The 25,548-nt window shown below is 56.9% G+C and overlaps 9 protein-coding genes across 9 annotated transcripts; 3 read left to right on the top strand and 6 right to left on the bottom strand.

Moving 5' to 3' along the window:
* Positions 1–29: 29 nt before the first annotated feature.
* B0I36DRAFT_291974 (trafficking protein particle complex subunit 10) lies at positions 30–5,031 on the top strand. The gene is made up of 3 exons (XM_046151761.1): positions 30–124; positions 237–3,082; positions 3,139–5,031. Exons 1-3 carry the CDS (start codon positions 91–93, stop codon positions 4,927–4,929), a joined length of 4,671 nt encoding a protein of 1,556 aa, XP_046010185.1. The 5' UTR covers positions 30–90; the 3' UTR covers positions 4,930–5,031.
* On the bottom strand, positions 5,032–6,320 carry B0I36DRAFT_326999 (uncharacterized protein). The gene has a single exon (XM_046154415.1). It carries the CDS (start codon positions 6,135–6,137, stop codon positions 5,244–5,246), a length of 894 nt encoding a protein of 297 aa, XP_046010184.1. The 5' UTR covers positions 6,138–6,320; the 3' UTR covers positions 5,032–5,243.
* Positions 6,321–8,268: 1,948 nt separating this feature from the next.
* B0I36DRAFT_138045 (uncharacterized protein) lies at positions 8,269–10,443 on the bottom strand. Its single transcript, XM_046148320.1, has 4 exons — positions 9,513–10,443; positions 9,227–9,325; positions 8,760–8,953; positions 8,269–8,559 (listed from the first exon to the last, which is right to left on the bottom strand). Exons 1-4 carry the CDS (start codon positions 10,326–10,328, stop codon positions 8,523–8,525), a joined length of 1,146 nt encoding a protein of 381 aa, XP_046010183.1. The 5' UTR covers positions 10,329–10,443; the 3' UTR covers positions 8,269–8,522.
* Positions 10,444–11,662: 1,219 nt separating this feature from the next.
* On the bottom strand, positions 11,663–13,872 carry B0I36DRAFT_326993 (Alpha/Beta hydrolase protein). The gene is made up of 5 exons (XM_046154414.1): positions 13,425–13,872; positions 13,312–13,369; positions 13,127–13,255; positions 12,269–13,066; positions 11,663–12,191 (listed from the first exon to the last, which is right to left on the bottom strand). The coding sequence occupies exons 1-5, from the start codon at positions 13,744–13,746 to the stop codon at positions 11,897–11,899; spliced, it is 1,602 nt and encodes a 533-aa protein (XP_046010182.1). The 5' UTR covers positions 13,747–13,872; the 3' UTR covers positions 11,663–11,896.
* Positions 13,873–14,759: 887 nt separating this feature from the next.
* Positions 14,760–17,191, top strand: B0I36DRAFT_138011 (major facilitator superfamily domain-containing protein). Its single transcript, XM_046148319.1, has 5 exons — positions 14,760–15,442; positions 15,540–15,765; positions 15,853–16,513; positions 16,690–16,800; positions 16,908–17,191. Exons 1-5 carry the CDS (start codon positions 15,184–15,186, stop codon positions 17,130–17,132), a joined length of 1,482 nt encoding a protein of 493 aa, XP_046010181.1. The 5' UTR covers positions 14,760–15,183; the 3' UTR covers positions 17,133–17,191.
* A 745-nt stretch (positions 17,192–17,936) lies between these two features.
* On the bottom strand, positions 17,937–19,712 carry B0I36DRAFT_350919 (uncharacterized protein; the record flags this gene model as incomplete). The annotated part of the gene is made up of 1 exon (XM_046156962.1): positions 17,937–19,712. The coding sequence occupies one exon, from the start codon at positions 19,710–19,712 to the stop codon at positions 17,937–17,939; it is 1,776 nt and encodes a 591-aa protein (XP_046010180.1).
* A 294-nt stretch (positions 19,713–20,006) lies between these two features.
* B0I36DRAFT_326989 (uncharacterized protein) lies at positions 20,007–21,474 on the bottom strand. The gene has a single exon (XM_046154413.1). The coding sequence runs from the start codon at positions 21,149–21,151 to the stop codon at positions 20,375–20,377; it is 777 nt and encodes a 258-aa protein (XP_046010179.1). The 5' UTR covers positions 21,152–21,474; the 3' UTR covers positions 20,007–20,374.
* Positions 21,475–21,756: 282 nt separating this feature from the next.
* B0I36DRAFT_364589 (uncharacterized protein) lies at positions 21,757–22,662 on the top strand (the record flags this gene model as incomplete). The annotated part of the gene is made up of 1 exon (XM_046158990.1): positions 21,757–22,662. The coding sequence occupies one exon, from the start codon at positions 21,757–21,759 to the stop codon at positions 22,660–22,662; it is 906 nt and encodes a 301-aa protein (XP_046010178.1).
* A 164-nt stretch (positions 22,663–22,826) lies between these two features.
* Positions 22,827–23,857, bottom strand: B0I36DRAFT_246450 (mitochondrial carrier domain-containing protein; the record flags this gene model as incomplete). Its single annotated transcript, XM_046150232.1, has 2 exons — positions 22,827–23,681; positions 23,762–23,857. The coding sequence occupies 2 exons, from the start codon at positions 23,855–23,857 to the stop codon at positions 22,827–22,829; spliced, it is 951 nt and encodes a 316-aa protein (XP_046010177.1).
* Between the last annotated feature and the right edge of the window lie 1,691 nt (positions 23,858–25,548).

Here is a 25,548-nt window from a genome sequence, read left to right as displayed (position 1 = left end):
GCGACTCTGTCTTCTTCTCGGAGGATACGCCGACTGCTCTTGCAGACCCTACAATGAAGCCATGATATACTAGCGCGTTCGCTCTTCGCCATGGAGCAGACTTTCTCGACCTCAAAGGTCAACGGTTCGTGCCCCTGGCTCACATACCTGCAATCGCGATTGCTTGTTACAGCGTCATGCTCATGCTCATGCTCTCGCTCACGCTCACGCTCACGGACTTACCAAGCTGGGAACAGTCGAGTATTTTGATCCTCATGATGTGTACAAGCTTCTCGCACCCGGCCTGGTACCTCGGCTACCCCTTCGCAACCTACATTGGCAGTCCCACGCCGGCCCCTTACGGTCCATCGACACTCTCCATATAGAGCTCACCGCAAACAGCGATTCTGCCGAAGCATCAGTCACATCGCCCGCGAATCCCAATCCACCACGACTCGAGCGAACCGACAGCTTCGGCCCGAGTGATGATGGCTTCCAGACCCAGATTGGCACCAGCCCCTCAGCAGCCACATCTGCCGAGACCAAGTCGGCGCCTAAACGCCTGAGTGTGCCGATCCGCAGGCATCAGATCCCCGGTCTGAGGAGAACACCCTACTTAAAGGTTCTTCTCGTGCGATGCGATGACAACGACTCATACAAGACGAAGGTACGAGCCGAGGTGCGGGAGTGGATCAAGAACAACACACCTCCCACGTCGAGCTCCAAAAAAGCCAATGCCGCCGAGAACCATGACGCCTTCGAGTGGCTCATCGTCCACGTGGTCATTCCCAACACGGTCGCTGCAACTCAGCCCAGAAAATCCAGCTCCGAGTCGGGCTCGGAGAAGAGCAGTACATCCAGATGGCGTCCGGGTTCGAGCACGCTTCTGGAAAAGTTTAGGTCAGACTTCAACAGCTCAAGCAAGAGCTCGGTTGACCGCATTGCTCAGATCCGCATTGGTGTCAATGATGTGCCATATGACAGCCTACCACGCGTGGTGCCGGCACCACCATCAGGCTACACCGAGTCCGAGCAGGAGAGCAGAGCTGCCTGGGAGGATCTGTTGACCAAGTTCCGGAGCTTAATTTTGTCTAGCTTCGACTCCCGCGTCAGCCAGTACGAGGAAGACATCAAAGAACGCGATGGCCAGAGGAGCCTGCCGGGCTGGAACTTTTGCACCTTCTTCATCCTCAAGGAGGGCCTAGCCCGCGGATTTGAAAGCGTTGGGCTGGTTGAAGATGCCTTGGTCGGCTACGACGAGCTAAGTGTTGGACTCGATGTGGTTGTGAATGAGCTAGCACTTGGTGACTCTCGATCAACCGCAAACGCACTGCCCACGTACACTGAAGAGCTAAAGAAGATCGCTCAGAAGGCAAGGGCGGCCATGGCAGGTTCTGACTTGCAGTTTGAGGAAGAGACCGTGGATTTGCAATCCGGCCAGAGTGCATCCTCAGAGATGAAATCGGAACTTGACGAGATCCCCGTGAGCTCAAGCAAGAAGCCTTACCGCGAGATGATCCTCGCGAACAATGTTTCAATCTTTGACTTTCGTTGCTACATCTTCGCCAGGCAAGTATCGCTCCTTTTGCGACTTGCTAACGCTTGGTCGACAAGGGAGGAACTGCTCGCGAAACTTAAAGAGCAACAAGAATCAGTTCTCCTTGGCGTCGCCCCACGACTACCGCCCCCGAAGCAGAAGGAAAGCGAGCATGAAGTACTTCTTATGCTGGCCGAAATCTGTAGACGGACTCTAGAGTTCATCCCCGCAGTATCGCAAGTTATGAGGAGGGACATACTGGCCGCTCTTGCGCAAATCAGCAAGGAGGACGGTGCTGAGGCGGCAGTTTCAGACCCCGTGGTCAACGAGGTCATCGACAACATGGTGGCTTCTTTTGGGTTCAACGTTGCCCAGCAGATTCTTGCTCAATCTGCAACAAAGGCTTTGCCTATACCGCCCTCTTCCTTGACACCCTCCAATGCTCAAGAGCCAAAGTCAACAATCCCTGAGCCCAAGACCATGATGCATCCAGCTAGAGGCTCTTCATTACGAGTTCGGACGGGTCCGACGTCTGTTCGGCCACCCTCAAGCCCTGATGCGCTTCCGGGTCCTCACACAAGTGTTCCGGACGACGACCCAGCCACCAACAACTTCATCAAGGCAGGCTTAGAAGAGCTTGCTGCTAGGAGAGCAGAGCTCTATGCCCTCTCGCGAAACATTTTGGAAGAGTCTGGCAAAAAGCGAGGCTGGGACAGCGGCTGGGCTACAGTCCCTGTAATCGGCGAGTCTACCATGGTCGACATGGTTGAAATCGACCTGGCAGACGACGACACAGTGGCTAGCCCAAAGTCCGGTGGAAGATCAACACCGTACACCTCGATTCACGGCGTTGACAGCAAGCTGCTCAGCACAGGTCTGGACAACAAAGACGACTTTTACCGCCTGTACGAAACGCTGACGGACAAGACCCTACGTCATTATACTGTCGCGAACCATGATCATTCGGTGCAAGCAAACATGGCAGACTTGGCTGTTCTGAAATATCACCTGCAAGAATACAATGTGGCATCCGCCTACTTCTGGAGAGCAACACCTTTCTTTGGCGAAAGCGGCTGGACTCTGCTTGAGCTCTCAATGCTCGTCATGTACACGGACTGCCTGAAGAGGCTCGGCAGGAAGGACGAATACGTCAAAGTCATGCTCAAGCTGCTCTCCAAAGCTGCGAGTGCGGAGAGGGAGAGGCTGGAGAGTAAGGCCGTGCTGCACATTGCCCCACGCAAAGTCGAATATCCCGATACGGACGTAATCAAAGGTTTCTTGCCTGACTTGCAGGCGGAAGTCAAAGAATTATCCAAAGACACATTGATGCCGCTTTCCAGCTTCTTTGCCAAGTTGGAGGTTGCCGGCATTGACTATCATGACGGTCGCGATGGTGTTACTCTAAAGCTGGACCTACAAAGTCTTCTGGCTGATAGTCTCGAGCTGACGAAAGCTCGTGTCAGAGTCGCGAGCAAATCAAGCGGTATGCGCCAAGAGATATGGTTCGAAAGCTCAGGTATGAACGTTATAGAGCCCGGAAAGACCACACTACGTCTGGACAGCAATGTAAGTTTTCCATCATATCCAAGCGTAGTGGTTGATGTTCGTACTAAAATTGGTAGGTCTGTATCCCGGGCTCGTACGAGGTCGATCGAGTTGAGCTCCTCGCAGACAAGCTTTGTCTCTTCCATGACCGGTCACTCGGACAATCACCAAAGGCGCCGGGAGAGTTGCTCACGTCGCCGCAAGTGGCACTGTACCATCGCGCAGAGGCACTAGATGTCAGGCTTTCTGCATCGCAGCATATTCAACTTGACCGCAATAACACGGTTGATATTGATCTCGAGTCCGGATGGAACGAGATCGTCAGCGCCGAGATCCGGGTCAAGGCTGCGACTGGGGGACTGCGTATACTAACCAGCGAGGCAAAATGCATGGATGACAGCATCGAATTCTCGAGGTCGTCGGAAAGTGGTTGCTTCCAGTACGGGGCCGTGCCGGCCGGGACAACAGTCAAAGTGCGGTTTCCGTATACGGTGGAGCACGAGGTCCTGCATGTTGCAGTACGAATCGAGGTGTCCTACAAGACTGCGCACGGCGAATACAGCTTCTCAAAGTCGCCAAGTGTGCCCGTCTCTTTGGCTCTGGGCGTCAATGTGCAGGACATTTTTAAGCACAACGCCCTCTTTTCGCGATTTACAGTCTCCACTGCCAGCCAGAGCCCCATTCGTGTGTACGAAGCCGACTTGCAGAAGTGCGAGCTGTTCGACTCGGATTTCGGCCTACCACCACAAGATCCCATCGTCATCTTCCCCAAGCAGCCAGCAAGCCTACTTTACAAGATCAAGCGACGGGCGGGCGTCAAGATTGACGCCAAGGTCACAAAGACCATGTATCTAAAGCTGGCATACAGTGTACTTCAGGACGACGTCGAGCAGGTTCTTGCCGAGAGCATCCAAGCGGAACTGAAAGGCACGCCACTGTCCACTTACTCGAGATTACTCACCACGACAGTAATCCCTCACATGCATCAAGGCATGTCGAGTCACGACCTCGAGCGTGCCAGCCTCCTCGGACGTGTCAGCACAACGCCATTGGCCTCTGTGAACTGGGCGCAACTCTTTACAGGGCTAGGCAAGGACAGCAACGGTGACAGCATAGCAGCACTCCTTGCTACGTTCCTTGCGAAATGGCAAAAGTCACACCCGAGCTTGGCCCTCCCTGGGGGAAAGCTGGACGATCCCCGGACTATCCTCATCCCGGTGGATATCCCACCTGTAACCATTGTGCACACTACAGACATCCAGCTCCTCCCTGCTACTGTGGACCCAGACGCGCCGATCTGCACAAACCAGCTTGTGCCTGCCAACCTTCACCTCAAGTGGACACGGGCGTGGGACACGGCTACGCCGCCGCAAAACCAGTCCGATCTGGAGTTCAGCTATGAGGTCATGGCCCCTGGGGACTCGTGGCTCCTGGGCGGGAGGAAAAAGGGGCACTTTGTTATCCCTGCGCCTGTGCCCCGCTCCTCTGGTGGTGGTGCTGATGGAGGAAACGTGGATGAGTACGACGGCCTCACTAGCACTCTGGAGACAGAGGCAGACATACCGCTTCTGCTGATCCCGTTGCGGGAGGGCTGGCTGCCATACCCCAACGTTGAGATACGTGAGATTCGTGGTGGAAGTTCTGCTGCTGGCGGCGGCAGCGGGAGTACCGACAGCGACGGCGGTGCTGGGGGTGCGGGTGACTTTGTCGCGATAGAGACCGACTACCGGAACCTTGGCGAGACGGTGCGCGTTGTGGCTGATCGCACCCAGGTCACGCTCAGCCTGGATGCTGGCGGTCCCGGGGGCGGGCCGCTCGTGCTGGATGTTGAGAGACGCGAGGTTGAGGGGCGGCAGATCGTCGGTTGATTTCCAAATTAGAGTAGACATGTATCCCGAGGAATCGAGATCTAGTCGTGATACATAGCGCGGCATGGCCCAAGTCACGATCACCTGTGCACAAGCTCCAAATGTCCCTTGATCGTGTGTCTCAGACCCAAGGGCTGTCTTTTTCCTAGAAATGCTAAATATGGTATCATGTCCAGATAACGCTCAGAAATCGAGATGGTAATAAATCCGGTCTCTCCCACAAAACGCCTTTTAATGCTCGAAATACGAATATATGTGATCATTGCGTCGTGTAAAACTTCGCTCAAAAGCAGATAAAATGACATGCCAGCAACCTATTTGCCGTAGCGGTACTTCAGGTAGCTGTGGTGCATGCGGACTCTCTGGCCCGGTGTGAAGTACTGCTCGCCCTCGCACGTGTCGTCGGCATAGTCCATGAAGTTCCAGGCGTTGTCGAAGCCCGGATGTTTTGGGCACGAGTCGGGCTTGACAGGACACTTGAACGACGGCTCGGACTGCGGGGGCGTGTCGTCGACCAGATCGCCATCGCCATCGCAGGTTCCCACCTCGTTGCCCCACGGATGCATAAGCCCCAGCCAGTGGCCAGCCTCGTGAATGGCAGTGTAGCCGACATTGTAGAACTCGCGGTCACCGCCGGGCATGGTGCCGGCGAGGACATGGCAGCCGTCTCGCCAGAGGGAGTCCTGGGGGTCGTCGTCATGGGGGAACGTGCAGACGCCGTTCATGCCCTCCTCCATGTCGTCGTAGAACCAGATGTTGAGCGTGTCGTAGCCACCCTTGCGAGTGTGGCCGACATACCACATGCGGTCGTCGTTGTCGCCGACGCCGAAGAAGCGAGTCGAGTTGAAAAAGGACAGTTTGTCGTCTTCGTAGCGTGTCATGCCCTCGAGGACGAAGTGGATGCCGTACTGGGCATAAGCGTCCTGGATGACGAGGTACTGCTTGTAGAGGACGTCTGGGTCCATGGGGTCGCCGACCTTGGTGACGGCATGCAGGTGTAGTGGGATGGTGATGTCGGACTCGTAGTCCATGGTGGTTTGAGCCCGCTTGGCGAGGTTCTCTGCCGTGCGAAGGTTACTCAGGCCGGTGATGATCTTGGGTGGAGGCGTGCCAGCTCCGCAGTTGAAGTTGTGGGCAGAGCTGGTCGAATCGGCCATGACGGAGAGGGGAGCCAGCACGGCTGCGCCGAGGACATGTCTGAGCTGCATCTTTCCGTATGCAATGTGTGACTATACGGAGCAGAGAGGGGAGGGAGCGGGCTCTGGGAGAAAATCCGAGGCTCAAGAAGATGGTTTGATATGGTGACATATGCAGACGAAATCAGAGGTAGTCCAAGTAGACGTGGACGCGCCACAGATATATGTCCATGGCGAGAGCTGAGCACGAGCATGGGCTCAGAGCAAACCAACGAGGCCCGGCGTGTAAGACGGCCATGTGGGAAGACAAGCGGCCTGCTGGCGGGCAGGGCTAGTCAGGGCAGTGCTGCTGGCGGTGTCTGAGGTCGGAGCTAGCGCAGACCAATAGCGGCAGACTTGCCGCTGGCGATCGGGACTGTCGCTGGCCGGTTCGACGTGAAGGCCGGAGCTGCTTCCAGGCGGCAGCCAGGGTCTGTGAAGTCCAGCAGCATTGTGGCTGGCAGTCTTGGCGGCTCTGCTGGCAGCACCAGAGCTCAGGACTGCGCGAGGGCGCGCTGTGAGTGGCTGCCCACACGACACGGCTGGGTGACCCCTGCTGCAGTCCCATGTCGTGCAAGGTCAGTCCCTGCCCGAGGGGCTCTCAGCCCTGTGCCTTTGCTCCCGAGAATCGTGAAGATATGTCGTGGCTGACAACCCGAGGCAAGAAAGGACGAGTTGCCCAGTCTGGATGCCTGCTCTGCGAGGGGGTGAGTCTGGGACTGTCGGATGGGCGGGCTTCCAGGGCCGCAAAGGAGTCGACGAGGAGGCCTGCCAGAGCGGCCAGGTGGGTCGACACCGCAAGGAACGCGTATCAAGTGCTCGAGAGGTACAGCGACGCCTGCAGGTGAGGGGAGACAGCGAGATGCAGGACGTGAGGGGCAAGGTCGATTGAGTGAGGCTGAAGGCAACTATGCCTCGCCTGGTGCTCACCTGGCTGTGGTTCAGGCGGATCGGCCGGGAGACATTGACGAGGAAAGTGCGAGCGTGCCGCGTGGGGTGCTCAGCTTGTTCAGTGGGTCCGTCCGGGTGGGATCGAAATAGCAGACCGCGCTTGTCCTTTGTCCCACCTCACAATCGCATTGTCCTGGACAGCCACCCACGATGGGTGGGCGCTCGCTGACCCCGTGCCGGCCCGTGGTCTGCCCGCCCGCAGCTCCTGCTTTGACATTTGACGATTCGCAGCACTCGACAGCCAAGGCACTACCTACCTATCTGGACGGCACAGCAATATCGAGGTTTGCTGCTCATGATTAGGCAGTAAGCACTTGGGATGCCTTCCCTTGTGCCATCCCACGGGGCAAGCCATAGGGGAGCATTGTCTAAACACGAAGCCAGCAGCCTGCAGGGTACGCTGCCCGGTGGTGAGCCTGTTATCAGGACTCCTATAGACTTGCATACAAGGGCCGCCTGGAGCAACAGATCCTGGTCAGGTGCTGAGCATCCAATTTCCCCATGCCCTTTTTATAGCAGCCTGCCAAGACCACGTCTGCCCAGCCTAGGCTGAATCTCGAATCCGTCCCTCCGCCACGCTTGGGACTACCATTGCCTAGGCGCACACAACGTTAGCAGGATGGTCCGTGGAGCTCGAATCTTGCGAGCAACCGAGAAAGATCTGCGAGCATACGTTCAGCGTACGGGCTGGAATCCACTTTGCATGATCCGGGTCACGGAAAGCAAATGCTAGGGCCTGCATCTGACGTGAGACTTATCCAGACAGACCCTTGGTGATACAACACAACCTTGGAAATCTTCTACTATGCCACTTGCACTACTTGGCCCGCGCATTCCGGACCAGCCTCTCGATAGTGGTCGTGAGATCTGGGGTAAAATTACCACTCACAGACCCGCATCTCTTCCTGCCATTCCATAACTGGGCGTGTCAGAAAAAAGAAACAATATGCGCAAGCTAGCTTTGCTGTGTTGAGCAAATCGAGAAAGCGTTTGCCAGTAGCCAAAGCTCGGTGGATGGCCACCCTGTGCGTGCCTGGTTTTCCGTGTTTTCCAACTTTGGGATCGATTGAGCCCCGGCCTGCCTTCTAGTCCTCCCTGCTGAGCTGCTCGCTTCTCATTGTCTGCACGCGTCTGTGGCGCTCACCCCGGACACTCCAAGCAGACTCCAGCTGAAAGTGCGTATGTATCTTGCGTAGTGGTATTTTCACGCATTTTCACGGTGAAAATTGAATATCACACCTTAACTACTAATCCGTAAGATTCCATGATCAAACCCTTAGCGCATCATGCCGTGATCTTTCAAAGACATGCATCTCACTACAGTATATCGTTGTCCGAATACCAACATACATAGCCTGAGTCTTCTTCTGCAGGCCTCCACCTCCTTTATAAAGCAGTCGTCCTTGGCGTGATGAGATACTCCATGTGGGTACTCTATCCACCACGAGAGAAATCCCCAACAATAGCCTACGATCTCAGATATTCGCAGACTGGCTCCGCCCACCTAATCCTCTCAGGCACAGCGTCAGCAACCACCTCAGGCAAAAGAAGAGAGTACAAAGATATCCACATATAGCCATAAGTTTTCCCGGTGCATGCAGTAAAGCCCACGACAAGTAAAACAACCAGAACAGAGGAATAGGAGGGCGAGGCGGTTCTTAGATAAAAGATGAAAGAAAAGTAAACAGGGAAGGAAAAACGTACCGCACGGCACCTTTGTACACCCACATCCCGGGGGCGTTGCCTGCGCGCAGGCCCTCGATGGCGTCCGCGAGCTCCGGGCCGATCCCCTCGTCGCGCAGCTCGGGTAACGGGTACATGAAGGTCTTGAAGGAGAAGAGGACGGCCCGGGTACGCGGCAGGCGGGTCGTGGTTTGCAGTTCGCAGCGGAGAAATGCCTGTTTTTTGCTGCCCCGGATTAGCCCATCGTCAAAAAAAAAAAAAAAAAAAAAAAGCTGGATGAATCTTGGCCACGGGTAATCTGGAGGACCAAGGGCTCGGACCAGGTCGTTGCTCTTGATGCTCAGTATAGATCGCTGGCGGTTGTGGAGTCTGGTGCGGGACTGGAGTGAAGTTTGAAGCCTCGAGCTTGGTCGAGGTTCACACAATGGTATTCTGGGCGGCTGGAACTGGTTGTTCATCTCATGTTTGAGGTAAAAGAGAGGACTTGCCTTGGTCACGTCAATTTCCTCGTCCTCGTCGACCTGCTGGCCCTCCTTGATGTGGTTGCTCGCGAGGTTGAACAGGACAGGATTCGTCGTGATGCTCCACTTCAGATATCACGCACGCGCCGCAGCGTTGATACATCAGTCATTATTTCTCTCCAGACAAAACCGCAGAGAGACAGAAAGAGCAAAAGAGAGCACTTCGTCCCAACCACCCGGGTCCTTTCATACAAAACACGCCTATCAAAAAGAAATATCAGAACAATAGAGAAAAGAAAAAATTATAACTCACATTAACCCGACAAGAACTCTTGCCGACCTCCAGCCTCGAGAAGAAGCGCTCCATGCTGCGCTCGATCTTGCTGTATGACGGCACGGGCGCGTGGATCTCGCGCAGCACCTTGCCCATCTTCTCGGCCGGGTCGAAGCCGGACGGGTTGCAAGTTATTGTGGCGACGAGTCTGTGCAGGCCGGCCCCCGGGGCACTCTCTCCGCCTGCATTGTCTCTAGTGCCGCTGCTGCCGCTGCCCGCGGGCGGTAAAGGAGAAGGAGAAGGAGAAGAAGAAGAAGAAGGGTCCTGCTGGAGAAGCAGCAGGTCGTCCTCGACGGTCTCCCCGAGGATCTTGAGTGCCTCGATCGCGGCCTTGGTGTCGGTTGGTGCGAGGGGTGGGAGTTCCGCGGGGAACCTGGCGCCTGTGATCTTGTTGTGGAAGATTCTCGTTGTTGTCATTATCTTCGTCTGGCGTCCGCTGCTGCTGGTGCTCACGTCTTCCTCCCGCGCAGTCCTGTCTACAGCAGCACCCTCCTCGTGCCCAACCTCAAGGGGGCCGCCAGCATTCGTTGAACAGCTTTCTCCCACCACTTCCGCCCCCTCCTCTTCCTCCTCGACGGCAAAAAGCGTGGGATATCGCTGCGGCAGGTAGTTGCCGAGCAGATACGCATACAGCTCCCGGACAGACTCCACGCCGCCCACGCTGCCGTTGTACAGGGCATGGTGCTGCTCATCGTGGGGGCCTGAAGGGCCCGGGATGCAGCCCAGCACGTGGTCCGCGTGGTCTTCGATGACCTGCCTCCGGTCCTGGATGCGCTGGGTGTAGTTGCTGTCCATTATTATCAGGTCCGAGGGGGTGGCCGAGCGCAGGGCTTTGACGGCGCAAACGAGTATTTTGTCAGTGATTTCTTTCTAAACGTTTAGATATAGAGATACGGATGTTGGTGAAAAGTGGCATATCTTTTCTGAAAGGAGATTCGGGAGGTTGGGTTTCGGAGACGGGGAAGAAAGCATGAATAATTGCTGTTCGCCATTCGGGCATGTCGCAGAGAAGCGCCATGTGTGTGTATGTGTGTGTGTGTCTGTGTTGCGAGACTTACCCATCGTGATAAAGTACGTCGGCTTGAAGGGCCGGAGCTTGAGCGGTGCCGTGTCCTGCCACCTGAACTTCTCCGTGACGGGTTCTATCTTGGGGTGTTGATGCTCAGCCTCGCCATCCTGGTCCTCCGCATTGTTTGCCTACCAGACCAGTCCAGCGCGCGGTTAAAGTCAGTGCTGCAGAACAAAAAAGAAAAACAGAGCATTGCTAATGCCCGCCTCCTTGTTTGCACGCTGTCTGGTGGAAACTCTAGCATCCAGAGAAAACCACTCTGGTAACGGAAAAAAGAAAACCCCGAAAGATCCTGCCATCAACCAAAAAGTGAAGAAACTTACAGTCCCCGAGCCCTTCCCGGTCTTGGTCTCGCGCCCACCACCAATCATGATATCCCCGAGTCCAAAGATGGGATGTCTGCCTCGGAACATCGAGGGACAAGCCGCAGCCACGCCGAGCCCGATGGCACCGAGCACGACCAGCCCAGCCATCAAGGGCGAGGGGAGGAAGAAGGTGGTGGACATGGCTCGCTGTGCCATTTCAAGCAGGAATCGAGCGAGCGAGCGAGCGATGCACTCACTCTGGGACGGAGAGGGCTAGATGACAACCACCACAATCGAGGAAGGGGGAAATGACAAAAGAGGGGGAGAGCTGAGTTTTGGCAGTTAAGGAATCGATAGAACCACACTCTTTATGTCATCGCCTCATGGGACCATCTGTGTGGTACTGGCAAGTTGTGTCATTTCACAGATCCGGTGTTGAGGGAGGGGTTGCAAGATTGTTGGTGATAAGCAACTTTGCCCCGGGACTAATTAGCAAACAAGTCACACATGCACTCACACACACACATCCAGTATGCACAAAGCGTGCCGCCGTGGCGCTAGTTGTACGCCGACCGGCTGTGCCTTTACGTAGCTCCGCCCCCGATGCCGGACGGGTGTTGCCGAAAGAGGCAGTCCCACGCAGGCTTGGCGAATGGGGCTGGGCGGGCGCCTGCAGCCCACGTGCAAGCTCATGACTCTGAAAGCATCCGGCAGTCTGGATTACTGATTTCAGTCTCTGAGGGCTTGGAATTATCAGTAGTCTACGACTCTGAGGGAGCATTGATTTGTGTCCAGACTGTGCTCATCCAGGGAATACCGGGTTCAGACGGTCCAAGAGCTAGAGAGCCAGAGCTCCAGGGGCTCAGAGGGTTCAGAGGTCCAGAGGTTCAGAGGTTGGGAGACTGATAACAGCTAAGCATTTTGAGCAGCAGTTCAAGGGCTCGCTTTTTATAAGTTGTCCCGAGGGCCCGCCACATCCACAGCTGTCCTCATACAGGACAACCTTCCTCCTTGCCGGCCTTGCCAAACCAGCACTTAACCAAGAACCCCACAGCCTCCTTCTGGTCACCCGGCGACGTGTGTCCAGCCTCGTCGACGGACGCAAACGCAAGCTTCCTCCCGACGGACTTGAACTCACCACCCTTGTGCGTCTTGCTCGCGGAGCCACCGGCCTCCCCCGCAGAAGTCTCGAGCCAGAACCAGTCCGCAAACTTGGTCATGCGATACTTGGCCTGGTGCGTCCAGGGAATTGAGTCATAAACCCGCTTCTGCCCTTCGGTGTTCCTGAAGTGAGTGCGCCCAATGTCAGCAAAAAGTCGACGGCCACGGCAAATATCGTCAACAGGGCCGCGGGAACTTACACGATGATATCATTGTTCCCGTTCACCGCCAGGATCCGCGTCTCCGTCTCGTCTAGGATGTAGCTCGTCTCGCGCCAACTTGGCACAAACATGCTGCCACTGGACGCCCAGCGCGAGTTCATATCAAGGTTGATGGAGGTGTAGTTCCAATGCCTGCCCTCGATGCCCAACGCCTTCTGCACCTTCTCCCTATTCAGATACGAGTCGTAGTGCGTGACGCCACATAGGGGCTGCTCCCCCTCGCATATGAGCCGGTCGTCGTACAGGTACCGCCCGCCGTCATCGTGAGGGTCCAGACGGCTGTCTATATAAAACCCGCAGAAGCCATGGGAGTACTTGCACAGGTTAGCGTCAAGCGTGTTGACGCAGAGAGCCTGCAGCTTGTCACATTCGGGAACGGCAATTTCAATTTCGCGGCACGTCGAGGCGTTGAACCCTGTCCGCACGACGTTGGTTCCGTCCGCGTTGAAGCGGCACATGTGGTCGTACAGCCCAATCGCGCCGGACCGGATGATGTCAATGACGGCGTCGACCAGGATGATTGACTCGATCTTGGAGGCGAACGTGCCGGGCATGCCGCGCTTTTGCTGCTTCGTGATGTAGTCGACAAATCCGGGCACGTAGCGACCCGCAAAGGACTCGCCGGAAATGTGGAAGGGCTGATGGGAGAACTGTGGGAAAACTTCCGTGAAGAAGATGTGTAGGAAGCGATCAAAGTCTTGCGCGGCCTCGAGCTCGTTGTCTGGACCGCCGACGGTGCCATTACGGACGCGGGAGAAGCCAACACCGGCAGGCTGGCTGTAGAGAAGTCAGGATGGAGGGGTCCTCTGAGCAGTTGGTTGCGTTTGTGCCACTCACTCGATGAAGAGTACATTTGCAAAATTTGTCCAGCTGTGCTCGTTCCTGACGGTCTCGCCACCCTCCTCCTCAACCAGGCAAGGGCCAATCTCAGAGAAGAGGCCCATCATGGAAGAACCCCCAGGGCCACTATGGTTGGAGTCAGCCGGATTTAAGATGGGTGATAGTGGACAGGGCCAACTCACCCATTGAGCCAGACGGTCACAGGATCGTTGGCGGGATCGTCACGACTCTCAAAGAACCCTGTACAAGCTATCAGCAGAGCATCTCCGGTGTGCGAGGCATGACCATGGCTTACAAAAGAAGAGGCTCTTCTCTGGAGACACATCGACCCAGCCCGTCCACTGGCGACCGCCAGCATTGCATATGTCCTCTGTCTGCTCGCTGACGGTGAACCTGCCGGGTGTGGCATAGGCTGTGGACGGTTTGCTGAGTGGCTTCTGCTGCCGCGGCAGGAACGGCGGAACCACGTCGTCTTGGACCTGGATATCACGAGCAAAGACCCAACCGAGGTTTTCAGGCTGCAGAGGACCGCTGCGGTGGCTGGAAGGCATGACGAGGTGGCCCACGACGGTGGGCGAAGCTGCAAGAGCAGCCAGTGCTGTGAAGGAGAGGTGCATGTCGACAGGATATCTGTCACTGCTTCGTGCCAGCGAATGCAGGGAAAATGATGCAGCTGAGTTGCGACGAGCAGGTCACCTGGAGATTACTATGCCATTGTGAGACGAGACTGCAAAATAGCCTTTCTACGTGTGTTGTTGTTGTTGCTGCTGCTGCTGCCCGGACCACCAACGCAACCTTGTACACCGAAGGGACCTTCCCCATGGAGTGGAGGGATTTAACTCCGCACTCCGCAGACCTGCCTCAGGCTGGGCAGTCTTGACTCCGGACGCCGACCTCGTCTCCGCTCGTCCCTTCCCGCCAGCCACTTCAGCCGTCAAGCTCATCGCCAAGGGCCACCGAGGGCTTGGGGACGACCAGCATGGCCGGCACTGCGCAGTGGGCGACCCTCAAACTTTATCACGACAAGCGGGAGGCCGGGCCCCTGCGAGACTCTTTAGGACGACGGGACAGCGTGACACGCGCTGTGCAGATCATCGGATGGTGCTTCCGTGGACGGGCAGCCAGCCAGCCAGCCTCCGGCTTGCCGTCAAGATCCCGACTCGAGCTCTCGTCTCTGTGCTTAGCGATGAGGGACGCGCGAGATAGGGAGCCCTCAACCGGGTGACCACAGAGGCAGGCAGACCAGTGAGCCATGATAAGGCCCCTGCCGCCGCCAACCTCGAGCAGGGCGCTACCCCAGAGATCGGGTGGAGCGGGATCCACCCGACGGCCCCCGTCCGCCACTGATGATATCGCCGTCCACCCTCCCGCTACACACGCCGGCTTCCACAGCCCATCTTCCACAAGCCATCGGACACCAGAGCCAACAACATGGTGTCCCTCTGCCGGAGCTGCCCCGTCGGTCTAGTCCCCGATCCTATCTGCCATCGCTCTGCTGGCCCTCAACTGGCCTGCCACCCATGACAACATGTCCCAGGAAACGCCCACTCGCCTGCGTCGTTTATACAATGCCGGCACTGCCAAGGGCCCCAATCAGCCGTCTTAGTTCGACGTCTCCAGTGAATCATTCGCCTCCCCCATGGAACATGAGCTAGCCCCGTCAGATGCCATTATAGACGTGCTGCCTCGAATACCAGCTGGCCCAGCGCCATCTTATCGGATCCCTGGATCCGCCCACGGCACCACGGCACCACGAATGGCCTTCCGGGATATATTCAACCATCATGTCTGATAGTGGCTATCGTGCCTCAGGGCCCGGTAGTCTTGGCGTAGTGCTCCTCACGATATCGCCCGGCAAAGTCTCCGACTCCCGATCATGGAGCTGTCACCGTCCAACCTGATAAAGATAATGTTTCGCAGACCATGAGCTGCAACTAGCATGCACGACATTCCGCTACAAGAGCCGGCATGATCTACATTGCTGACCCTTACATCCGTCTTTGTGTCTGAACCCACCACCAACCGCACTCACTTGTGGCTTGAGCTGCTCCAACATGGCCGACACGGAGAAGAAAGTCGACATCGTCCCCGACGACACGAGCGTCCGCGTCGTGGACAAGACGCCAGTCGACCCAGATGACATCTACATTGACCCCAAGAAGGAGCGCAAACTGCTCTGGAAAATTGACCTCTTCCTCGTGCCCCTGTTGACCCTTTCCTTCTTGTCGGCGTACCTCGACCGCAGCAACATTGGCAATGCAGCCATTGCTGGCATGCCGGAGGAGTTGGGGATGTCCAAGCAGCAACTGGCAAGTGAGTTGTTCCCCCCCTGGTCGGAATTGACTCCCCGAAACTGGGCCATCCGACAACCGCACCCTGAGTGATGAATCCTCGTTAACACGGCATATAGATGCAATCCTGTTCTTCTACGTCACATACGTCCCGTTCGAGCTACCAGGAGCCCTTCTTGTCAAGAAGGTGAGGCCAAGCCGACTGCTGCCAACCTTCATGTTTGGCTGGTCTGTCACCTGTCTCGGCACAGGTTTCATGAAGACTCCCGGCCAACTCTACGCTTCGCGGCTGCTCACTGGTCTCTTTGAGGCCGGCATGTACCCTGCCCTTGCCATTACTCTGACGTGAGTTGTTCCTCCCCTTCCTTACATATCGATGTAAGATCTGTAAGTCAACCTGGGATCGCCTGAAGTGACTAACATCATGTCCAGGACATTCTACACACCACGCGAACAAGCCCGCCGTTTCGCCTACCTTTACCTGTCTGTCGGTCTCTCCGGCGGCTTTGGTGGTCTCTTCGCCTACGCACTCTTGCAACTCGATGGACGCCACGGCCTCTCTGGCTGGCGCTGGCTTTTCATTGTGGAGGGTGTGCTCAGCATCGGAGTCTGCTGCCTCCTGTGGGCCCTGATGCCGGACAACTACGAGAGCGCAAAGTTCCTCAACGCCGAAGACAAGGAGCTCATGCGGCTGCGCACGATCAAGCACGACAGGTACATGCGCCTCAACGAGACGTTTGACAAGCGCGAGGTCGCCAAGACCTTCAAGGACCCCAAGATCTGGACCAGCGCGATGGTCCAATTCCTCGGGGACATCCTGTCGTTTGGCACGTCGACTTTCATGCCTGCGCTCGTGCGGAGCTTTGGTTTCGACTCGGTCCTCACGCAGCTGCTCACCGCGCCCATCTTCTTTGTCGCCGTGGCCATCTTCATCACATTGTCCATATGGTCTGATAAAGTCGAGAAGCGCTTCCCGTTCATGATTGGGGGTGCCGTCACGTGTTGCGTTGGATATTCGCTGTTGATTGGCCTGCCCATGACGGCGAGGGGCGCGCTCTACTTTGCCCCGTTCATCGTGACGCCGGGTATCTATGTAAGTTCTTAATTCGCTTGCCCTGTGGGATACATTCCGAGCATCATCAGATATCAAGCGGAACTGGTTTGTGCGGCAGCCCGCACAATCTGGCTGTGTGTCCAGATCCTATCTGTGGACGCCGATCTACAACCAAGTATGCCTGCTGACAGCGAACCTTCTTTGCCAAAAAACAGATCATGCTTGGCATGAACTACGTCTGGATGCTCAACAGCCACGCGGGCTACTACAAGCGCGCGACGGCCATTGGCATCAACATGACGGTCGGCAACTCTGCCGGCCTCGTGGTAAGTAATCATACAAACCCCCCCCCCCCCCCCCTTTTCCCTTGCCCATCCAATCCTCTTTCGACGCCAGAGATACTGACCAAGGTGTCAACCCCCTCCAAAAACAGATCGCCCAGATCTTCAAGGACACCACCCCAGACGGGCGCTACGTCATCGGCCTGTCCACCTCGCTGGGCTGCGGCGCCCTGTGCATCGTCCTGGCGTTTGTCCAGTGGAAGTACCTGCGCCGCCAGAACGCCATCCGCGAGGCGCTCACCCCGGAGGAGAGGCAGCTGTGGATCGACCAGGGGCGGACTGGCGACGCGCACCCGGATTACCGCTTCATTTGTTAGAAAGAAATGTTGTTTTCTTGGTGTTTGCGCGCTCATGGCCTGTAGGGGATGGGGGGGCGGAGGGGATACCTAGGTAGGAGGGAAGAAGAGGCAGAAAAGGGGGATGGGGGAGGACTTTTGGTTAGTCGGGGGTTTGGATGGAGAGGAAATGGAGGATTGCTCAGAAGTTATGAATGGGCGTCACCTATCGTGATGTTTGGGACAGGAAGTCATGGAGATGGGGCTTTCGAGAGAGGGAACCTCGTGTGGAATAAATCGAGATGCCAGGCAGTCTGACTTGACTTGGGTTCGAGTTTACACAATGACAAGCACGATGACCACTACGTGTGTTTGGCCATGAAAAATATATGGACATTGCCCGAAGACGTTAGGCGTAGTCACCACGATCAGCCTTGGTCCACGGGACTGCTTGACCTCTGTACCTCTGTACCCCTGGAGCTTCCAATGTATAATCCCCGTCAAGACATGCCCAAAATGAAAGAAGGCAGTGGCGAGGACTCTCGGTGAGAGGAAATGCCGCATCCCGAGATGTAATGGTTGCCTAGTGGTCATTGCTCGGCATATCTCCCGGCTGAGTACAAATGCAGCCAACCGGAAACCCGGTCTCGGGTAGAGTCAAGAACCAGATCAATCTGCAGCAACAAGTTGTCTTTCAAGGAAAAAAAGACAGAAAGAATAACGCCCGACTCCATAGATTGCTGCCTGTAAATCAAAGTGTGTTGTGTAGCCCTGTTCTACATCTGCACACCCATGGACACCATCATGTCCTCACACAGAGTCCATGGATCACGCAAGAGCGTCTCACTACAGACTCTCCGCACTGAGCGTAGCCTGCTTCTCTGCCCAATCTAGCGCGATCCAGACATGCTCGAGTGCCTTCCACGCCGCGCTCTGCTCGTCGCCTGCTTCCTGCCGGAGACTGCTCACGATGGGATCGGCCATCTGCGGCAGCTTGGCTGCGATGTGGGCCAGAAGTCCTTTGTAGTCACGCCGTGCTGCAAACTGCTTCAGTTGCAGCTGTGTGTCGGGCGTGACTGTGGGCACTTGCGTGACAGTAGTGGTGGGGGTAGCAGGCGCCATGGCTGTTGCGGTCGCGAGCTTGTCCCTGGTGATTTTGAGATCGTTGGCCAGCATGGCCTTTTCTTGATCGAGCTGGGCAATTGTTTCGCCCATGCCGATGACTTTCTGCTGTAATGCGTCTGCAGTATCGTTGGCAAGCTTGAGCGCTCCCTGAACCTGCTGGATCTGCTGCGTCTTTCCCAGTAGATCTTGCTGCAAACGCTGCAACTCTTCACTGTCTCGGAACACTGCAGGCCCTCCGTCGGGCGAAAGGCTTGTGCCCCCGGCTGGTACGGTCTTCCCGCCAATGACAATGCCTGGTCGTTCGGAGCCAGCCATGGTGCTGTCCAGTTCGCTTGACTCGGACACTAGTTCCGCCCCATGTCTGTTTTCCTCGCCTGCAACTGCATTATCTCTCAGGATTTTGGTCTTTGATTTCCTGGCTGGAGCTTCGACCTCCATGTTGAGAGGCTTGGCAAACGACTTTGCCGGGGAATATGCATCGGAAGAGCCAACACTAGCAGATCTTCGGGATACCCTGTCGACAGCCGTGCCAGAAATATCCTGGGGCGAGTATGGGCTGGAGGCCTCGACTGCTCGTCGCTTAGAGTCGTCTGGTGACATAAAGTCACGGGCGGCTGGCCTCTTTGCGCGAGCTGTCGCGGGGAGGCGTGTCTCATCTTTGGACAGCTGACCAGCACCATGTGGCCGCGGCTTGTTCAAGGCCCACGTGCTCATCGGAGCCACTGTGGGCGACGTGAAGGGCTCCATCGCCGAAGCACCGTCGCCAGGAGCTATTTCGTCTGCCTCTGTCGACCGCAGCCATCGCGAAATCCACTGGCCACCGTCTGACGGCGACTTCGCTACGTCCGGTAATTCCTGCTTGGACATTTCTGCTTTGGGAGACGATTTTGACTCGGATCTGTCGACATCTGTGCTAATAGCAGCACATTTCTTGGTCGCCGGATCTCTGAGGCTGCCAAGCAAGGTGTCTAGGTTTTTACTATCCTTAGCCCAAAGGTTTACCCGAGTAGTAAATTGGTGGTCCTTGGGATTTCTTTTGCAAAGATTCCTCAGTGAGTTAGAATGCAGCTTGTCTGCGAGAGTCGTGATGACGAGATCTAGTCCCTTCCCCGCTCTCGCCGAGCCACCTGCGGCTTCGACAAATCGACGCCTGGCCGCGACGTAGCGCTTAACCACGGCATCCATGTTCGCAGCGCTGTATAAAGGGCTCACAGCCGTCCGCAGTCGGCTCCAAAAGTTCGGAAGCTCCTGGAGATCAAAAAAGTAGTCGTAGGCGCGCAGGATGACGGCCACGTTGGTCCGAAACCTCTCTGTCTGGGCCGCATCTCTGCTAGTGAAGGCAGGTGCGAAGAGGATTGTGCGGAGCTGAGGGTTAGCTGGCGAAGGGAGGTCTGATGGCTCGAGATCTAGCCCGACGATACGCCAGTCCGTGGCCGAACTCTTTTGCTTCGGAGGGGGTTTCGCCAGCTTTGACGATCTGGGGGAGAGAGGTGTCATGTTTGTAAGGGTTGTTTACAGAGGAAGACGATTACGTCGTCAGTGAGCACATTTGTGCTACCGGATGCCTGACAGGCACGCCATTGATTAATCGATAGAGTCTCCGGGCGTTAAGGCGACATGTGCTGCTCAAAGATTGCGATGGTGCGAATTGTTGAGACGGAGGAACAAGCAAGCCGTCGTGCCGCGTCGTTGTTGTCGTCAACTTTTAAGTGGGTCCGTTCCCAGGGATGTGGGACATCTCAATTGGCAGTCACGTCGTGCACCTGCCTATTCTCCATTTGCGTGTGCAGAGGACATCTGAACGGACTTTGGCATTTCCTCTCTATCATTCAATTCGAGATTGCTTGTTTTCAAGAATTCAGCTCATCGCTGTCACCGGGAACTGCGACTCTGAGTGCATGGCGCGACATCTAAGTAGACCAATGGCCCTTCCAAGTTCCTGGGTCCCGCAACACTTGGATGAGCTGGACTTATAAAAGGTCCAGCACACACGTCGACTGTGCCTTCCATTGAAGACTATTCGTTAGAGGTATTAGAGGCATTGGAGGCGCTTCCCGAAACATTACAAAACCCCACCTGTCAACACTACCTGTGATTCACTGCTATGCATCTTTCAAGAAACGGAAGGCAGTGGAAGGTAAGACCAGCCGCCAATTAGCTTAGGCAAAGTTCCCGGACCCTGCCGCCAACCTGCTTGACCTCCGCGAACCCGGCACCTCTGCGGCGAGGGCTGTGCTTGCTTTCCTCTTCCTCGTTTGGCCTTCTTGCGAGCCTTCCTTCTTCGCTTTCTTCAAGACCTTCTCTTGCGGGTTTGGCGGCGCCTTTGCCAATTTTTTGGGTACAGCCGCCGGCACAGCATCGTCCTCGTCCTCGCCCTCGCCCGCCAGCGCCTCCACAAACGCCGCGATCCGCTTCTCCCTACCGGCCGCCGTCTTTAGCATCACGAGGCGGTGGTAGATTGCATACCGCTCCTGCTTTGAGATTTCATCAAGAGCTCTCTGGGCCGCCGGCACCGCCGCGACAGCTTCCAGAAATTCCCTCGGTAGCTCCGCATCGGCCGACCCGGCGTACGCGGCGTCCCACCGCCCATCAGCCTTTGCCGCATTGATGGCCAATTGACCCTGTTCCTGAATGCGGCCCTGCGCCTCGAGCCGCGCAATATGGGCCACGTTGCGCTGCGACCAGGTGCTCTTTGTCGTGCGCGGGGTGAAGCGCTGGCTAAAGGTCTTGTCGTCGCCGCCGCGGCGCTGGCCGTCGATCCATCCGTGGCAGAGCGCTTCATCGAGCGCCGCGGCGTAGGTCAGGGACGTCGGCTTGCTAACATTCTTCTTGGCCAGGGTGAGCCAGACGCCGCTGGAGGAGCGGCCGGCCGACGCGAGCCATCTGGACCAGGCGGCCGCGTCGAGCACGGTCAGGACGGGGATATCCGGGGCCATGGCGGCAGGTGTGGTGTGGTTGAGCAAGGTGAAGGGGGAGGAAAAATCCGACTGATTGCTGCTCTGTCCTTCCCTCCGTCGCCTGTGTTACCTGGCCACCTCATAAAATAATTGACATTCTTTGAGTTGCGAAGCTGTGGCGGACTTTGCGGTGCTGTTGCCTGACGGTCGCGATGGCAGACTTGTCGCCAAGACCGCCTGCCCGGATTTAAGCGTTAGCACCTTCTAGGTAGGCTTCGGCGTGCCAAAGGAGCACATCTGGGTGACTTTGGGCCGCTCGGGCCCCTTGCTGCAGGATTCCTGAAATTTCGCAACACCAAAACATGCAAGCAATTATCGATGACTTGACGATGTTCCCTTGCTTGTGGCAGGACTAGTTGTGAAGTCCAGCCACTGGACACAATGGACAAACGACAAGGCTCATCAAGTCCAGCACTCCGCAGTGGGGCCGCGAGGTCCAAAAAAGCATCTCCAACCGCCCGCACCCCCCACCAGCACCGGGTTGACGTCTTCCATCCTCTTACAATATCACGGTGACGAATGTGACAACCGAGCCATTGAGTCTTCTCACTTCTGTGATCACCTCGTTCGTCAATTGATCCACCATGATCGTGCATCTCACCGACGAACAGCCTGACAAGGTCGACCTTCTCGTCCTCGGCGCAGGCTGGACATCGACGTTTCTGCTTCCGCTGCTAAAGAGTGAGGGCATCAAGCATGCCGCCACCACAACTACCGGCCACGATGGAACCATCGCCTTCAAGTTTGACCCCGAGTCGTCAGACCCTCGCCCCTTTTCCAAACTCTCCAATGCCACGACTATCCTGATCACTTTCCCGCTCAAGGGCAAGGGCCCATCTGAACGCCTGGTCAAGCTGTACCTGGACACCAGAAAGGACGATGGCGCAGCCCAGTCAGGCACAAGGACACGACCCCAATTCATCCAGCTCGGCGTCACCAGCGTCTGGCCCGCCCCGACGTGGCAGGACTCCTCCTCGCCCTACGACACGGAGAACCCGCGCGCCATTGCCGAGGACGAGCTCATGGCCATCCCCGAGATCGACGCAGCCGTGCTCAGTCTCGCAGGGCTGTACGGGGCCCAGAGGCAGCCGCGCAACTGGGTCGATCGCGTCATCAAGTCCAAGGAGGACCTGCGCGCCAAGGGCGCCCTGCACGTCATCCACGGCGAGGACGTCAGCCGGGCGGTGGTCGCGCTGCACCGCAACTTCACCAAGTCGCAGCGGTGGCTGCTGTGCGACATGCACGTGTACGACTGGTGGGACCTGGTGCAGGACTGGGCAGTGGCGGACGTGGCCCCGGCCAGGGCGGCAGAGCTGTCGGCTGAGCAGGTCGAGACGCAGAGGGTCCGGCTCAAGTGGGTGGGCGAGCTCATGGTCGAGGAAGGCGTGCGGGCACTGCCGCGAGACGCCTCTGCGGTGGGGAGAGCCCTGGATGGGAGGGCTTTCTGGAACAAGATGGGGATCTGGCCTTCCCAAGGGCGGATACGATGACCGTGGTGTGTACGATATTCCACGCAGGGAGAACATGATTCAGACGTGGGCAGCGATAATGTATTAATAGCATTTCGTCTTTTTGGCTCGCTCTACCGTAACGCCATCGCCAGCAAACATGACAAAAAGCACAACTGTCTATATAAGAGAGAAACAATGAACGTCTAATCCAACTTTTCCTCCTTGTGAATCTCGATGCCTGGCGGGGCACCGACAAGCGCCTTGCACTGGGCGTAGATGACAAACTGCCCAGACACCAGACCACAGGTCATCAGCACACGCGGCCCGAGCCCGGTGGTCAGCAACCGCTTCGGCCCAAACTCCCTGGCGAGACTAAACAGCCTCGCCGTCGAGCTCTGCGTCTTGTCGCCGGCACCTTTGTTCATGGCCGACAGCAGCGTGTCGGCGGGATGGGAGAGCACGGCGGCCGCCACGCCGGCCACGATGCCCGAGGACAGCTCCACACCCGTGGACTCGAGGTGCGTGAGCTTGGCCTTCCTCTCGGGGCCCATGGCACGGTAGATCCACTCGACGGCGGCCTCGTGCACGGAGAACTGGCCCACGGCATAAGGGACCTGCTTGAACAGCAAGGGCACGAAGCCCGAGTAGAAGCCCCGGAACCCTTCCTCGCGGGCCATGCGGGCGAACCCGGGGACCAGCCCTGTCGCGTAGCCGCGCTCGCTGACGAGGCGGATGCGCGTGGCCTCGAGCGGGCACAGGGCAATGTCGGCGAAGAACTCGGCCGCCGCCGAGGCGCCCAGGTAGATGGCGGTGCGGTGCTCGGTGGCCTTCTCGGTGGAGCCGGAGAGGTCGATGAGCTTCTTCTTGAAGAACTCGTAGCCGGCGAACTTGCCGCCGCCCTGGACGAGGTAGCCGACCGCCGTGGGGCCGAAGCCCGTGAGCAGCGCCGAGGAGCCCTCCTTTGCGACGATGGTGCGCGCCGCGCGGACCATGTTCAGGCCCTTCATGGCGTCGTCGACCTGGATCCGGGTTTTGACTACGTCGATGGGTGTCGCGGCCTGGAGAAGGGAGAAAGGGGACGGGTGTTAGCCATGATCTTGGGCATGGTGAGCAGTGAGGGATGTGGTTGGGTGCGTACTCCGTGTGTCAGGGTGGCAGCCAGGGCGCCGGCGCCAAAGAACTTGACATAGTCGCTCGGGGTGAAGTTTGGTGTTATGCCTTGGGACGACGACATTATGCTGTGTGTGGTTGCTGTTGCGAGCCGAAGGGGAAGTGATTAATTGCTGGCCGGTGCCGTGAGAGGTTGCTGGACCCCCAATTTGTATCTGTCGCAGCTTGCGGGGTTGGCTGTGTAATAGATGTAGTGCCGCGAGTTGTCTTGTGAAGGGCAATTAAGAGAAGCGAGCGGGGAATGGCGACGGCGCACTTTTGCAGCCGATGTGACAGTCTATCGCAATGAAGTGGAAATCTGAAGAATGCTTGCACCAGGGAATGAGTTTGCGAGGAAGGCAGGATCACGAGATAAATCAGTCGCGGACTTCGCGGGACCGGAGCTGCCAGGTTGTGACGAGGCATGCAGTGGAGGGCCATGATGTCACTCCATCTGGCCAAGCTTTTAGGCTAGAGGGCACCCCCGTGGGCGCTAGGCCAGCTGTGGGCCGTGATCTGCACCACCACTAACCCACCACCTGTCGCAACGAGCCTGCGGCTCAGCTCAGCAACCCACACCACGCACGCCATTCCGGGTCCCGGCCTCGCGGAATTCACTGCCGTTGGGCGAACGTCCCCTCGGAAAGCCGAAAGAACGAGGCCTGCCCGACTGCAACAAGGTGTCGACAAGCCAGCCAGCCCAGATCCCCGAGCTTTCCGGTCCTCGGCCGCTCCCGGGCACGATCCCAGCCACGACGCATCGGGAGTTGTGGAGCAGGATAGGACCCCTTGTGCATCGTGTTTGTTTGTCGGCCAACCACATTCAACCTTGCAGCTCATCAGTAAAGAAAAGTCAGCATCGTGCTTCTCGGGTGACACGCCTACACTGAAGAGCGCCGTCAACCCCCCAGGCCTGTCACTCTCGCACCTTTGAACCTGCTGTGATCAAGGTCCATTGTGCTGTGACAATTTCCACCTCATCAAAAACCACCTCATCAATCGTCGTCCCGCTGCCTTCTGAACAAGAACCTCTGCATGAGGCACTTGGAATGAATGCCACAAATGGCGGCATGGCTTCCACACTCATGGCTGCTCAATGGCATTGATCGCAGCGTGCAAAGTGATCCATGCTGACTCGTGGAGCGTCATCACAAGAACGGCCTGCCCACGCGTTGACCCTAGATTGACGCAGATTGCAATGAGGCTTCAATTTGCCTGGTCTCTTCATGTTCACGTGCTGTGACTTTGTGCGTCATGATCCGCGCCTAGCTGAGTCTGTCGGTTTCAGGAATCCTCAATAGCATCAATGTCCCCATCAAGAGAATGGGTGCTCACGCGGCCTCACTAATCAGATGATTCCAGCTTATGTGCTCAGGCAGAAGCAAATTCATGGAACATCGATCAGCCTTTGATGCCTTGAGCGTGCTGAGCTTCATTCATATTGCCTGGCCCTCGCAGCCACTGCATCCTCACAATGATGCGTCACGCCAACATCAATTGTCCGTCCCCTTGCATTGCTGGGCCGACTGGCACCGGCACAGTCTCGCGCAGCCCGCTGATAGCATATAAACCTCGCATCCCTCCCTCGATGCTCCAACATCTTTATTTTTCACAGCAGCTCGAACATGACCTTACTAGTCACAACAACTAGGGCAGTACCTCCTATCGAACGTGGTTAGCCCATTACTTCCAAGCCTTGTAGTACCTATCTACATTAAGGTGCGTGTTCCGACATGCGACTATACAACGGGAGGCCAGCTGACTGTATCGTTCTCA

Source organism: Microdochium trichocladiopsis (assembly GCF_020744255.1).
Source record: "Microdochium trichocladiopsis strain MPI-CAGE-CH-0230 chromosome Unknown B0I36scaffold_7, whole genome shotgun sequence".
Lineage (NCBI taxonomy): Eukaryota > Fungi > Ascomycota > Sordariomycetes > Xylariales > Microdochiaceae > Microdochium > Microdochium trichocladiopsis.
This window is presented reverse-complemented; position numbering and strand designations above follow the sequence as displayed.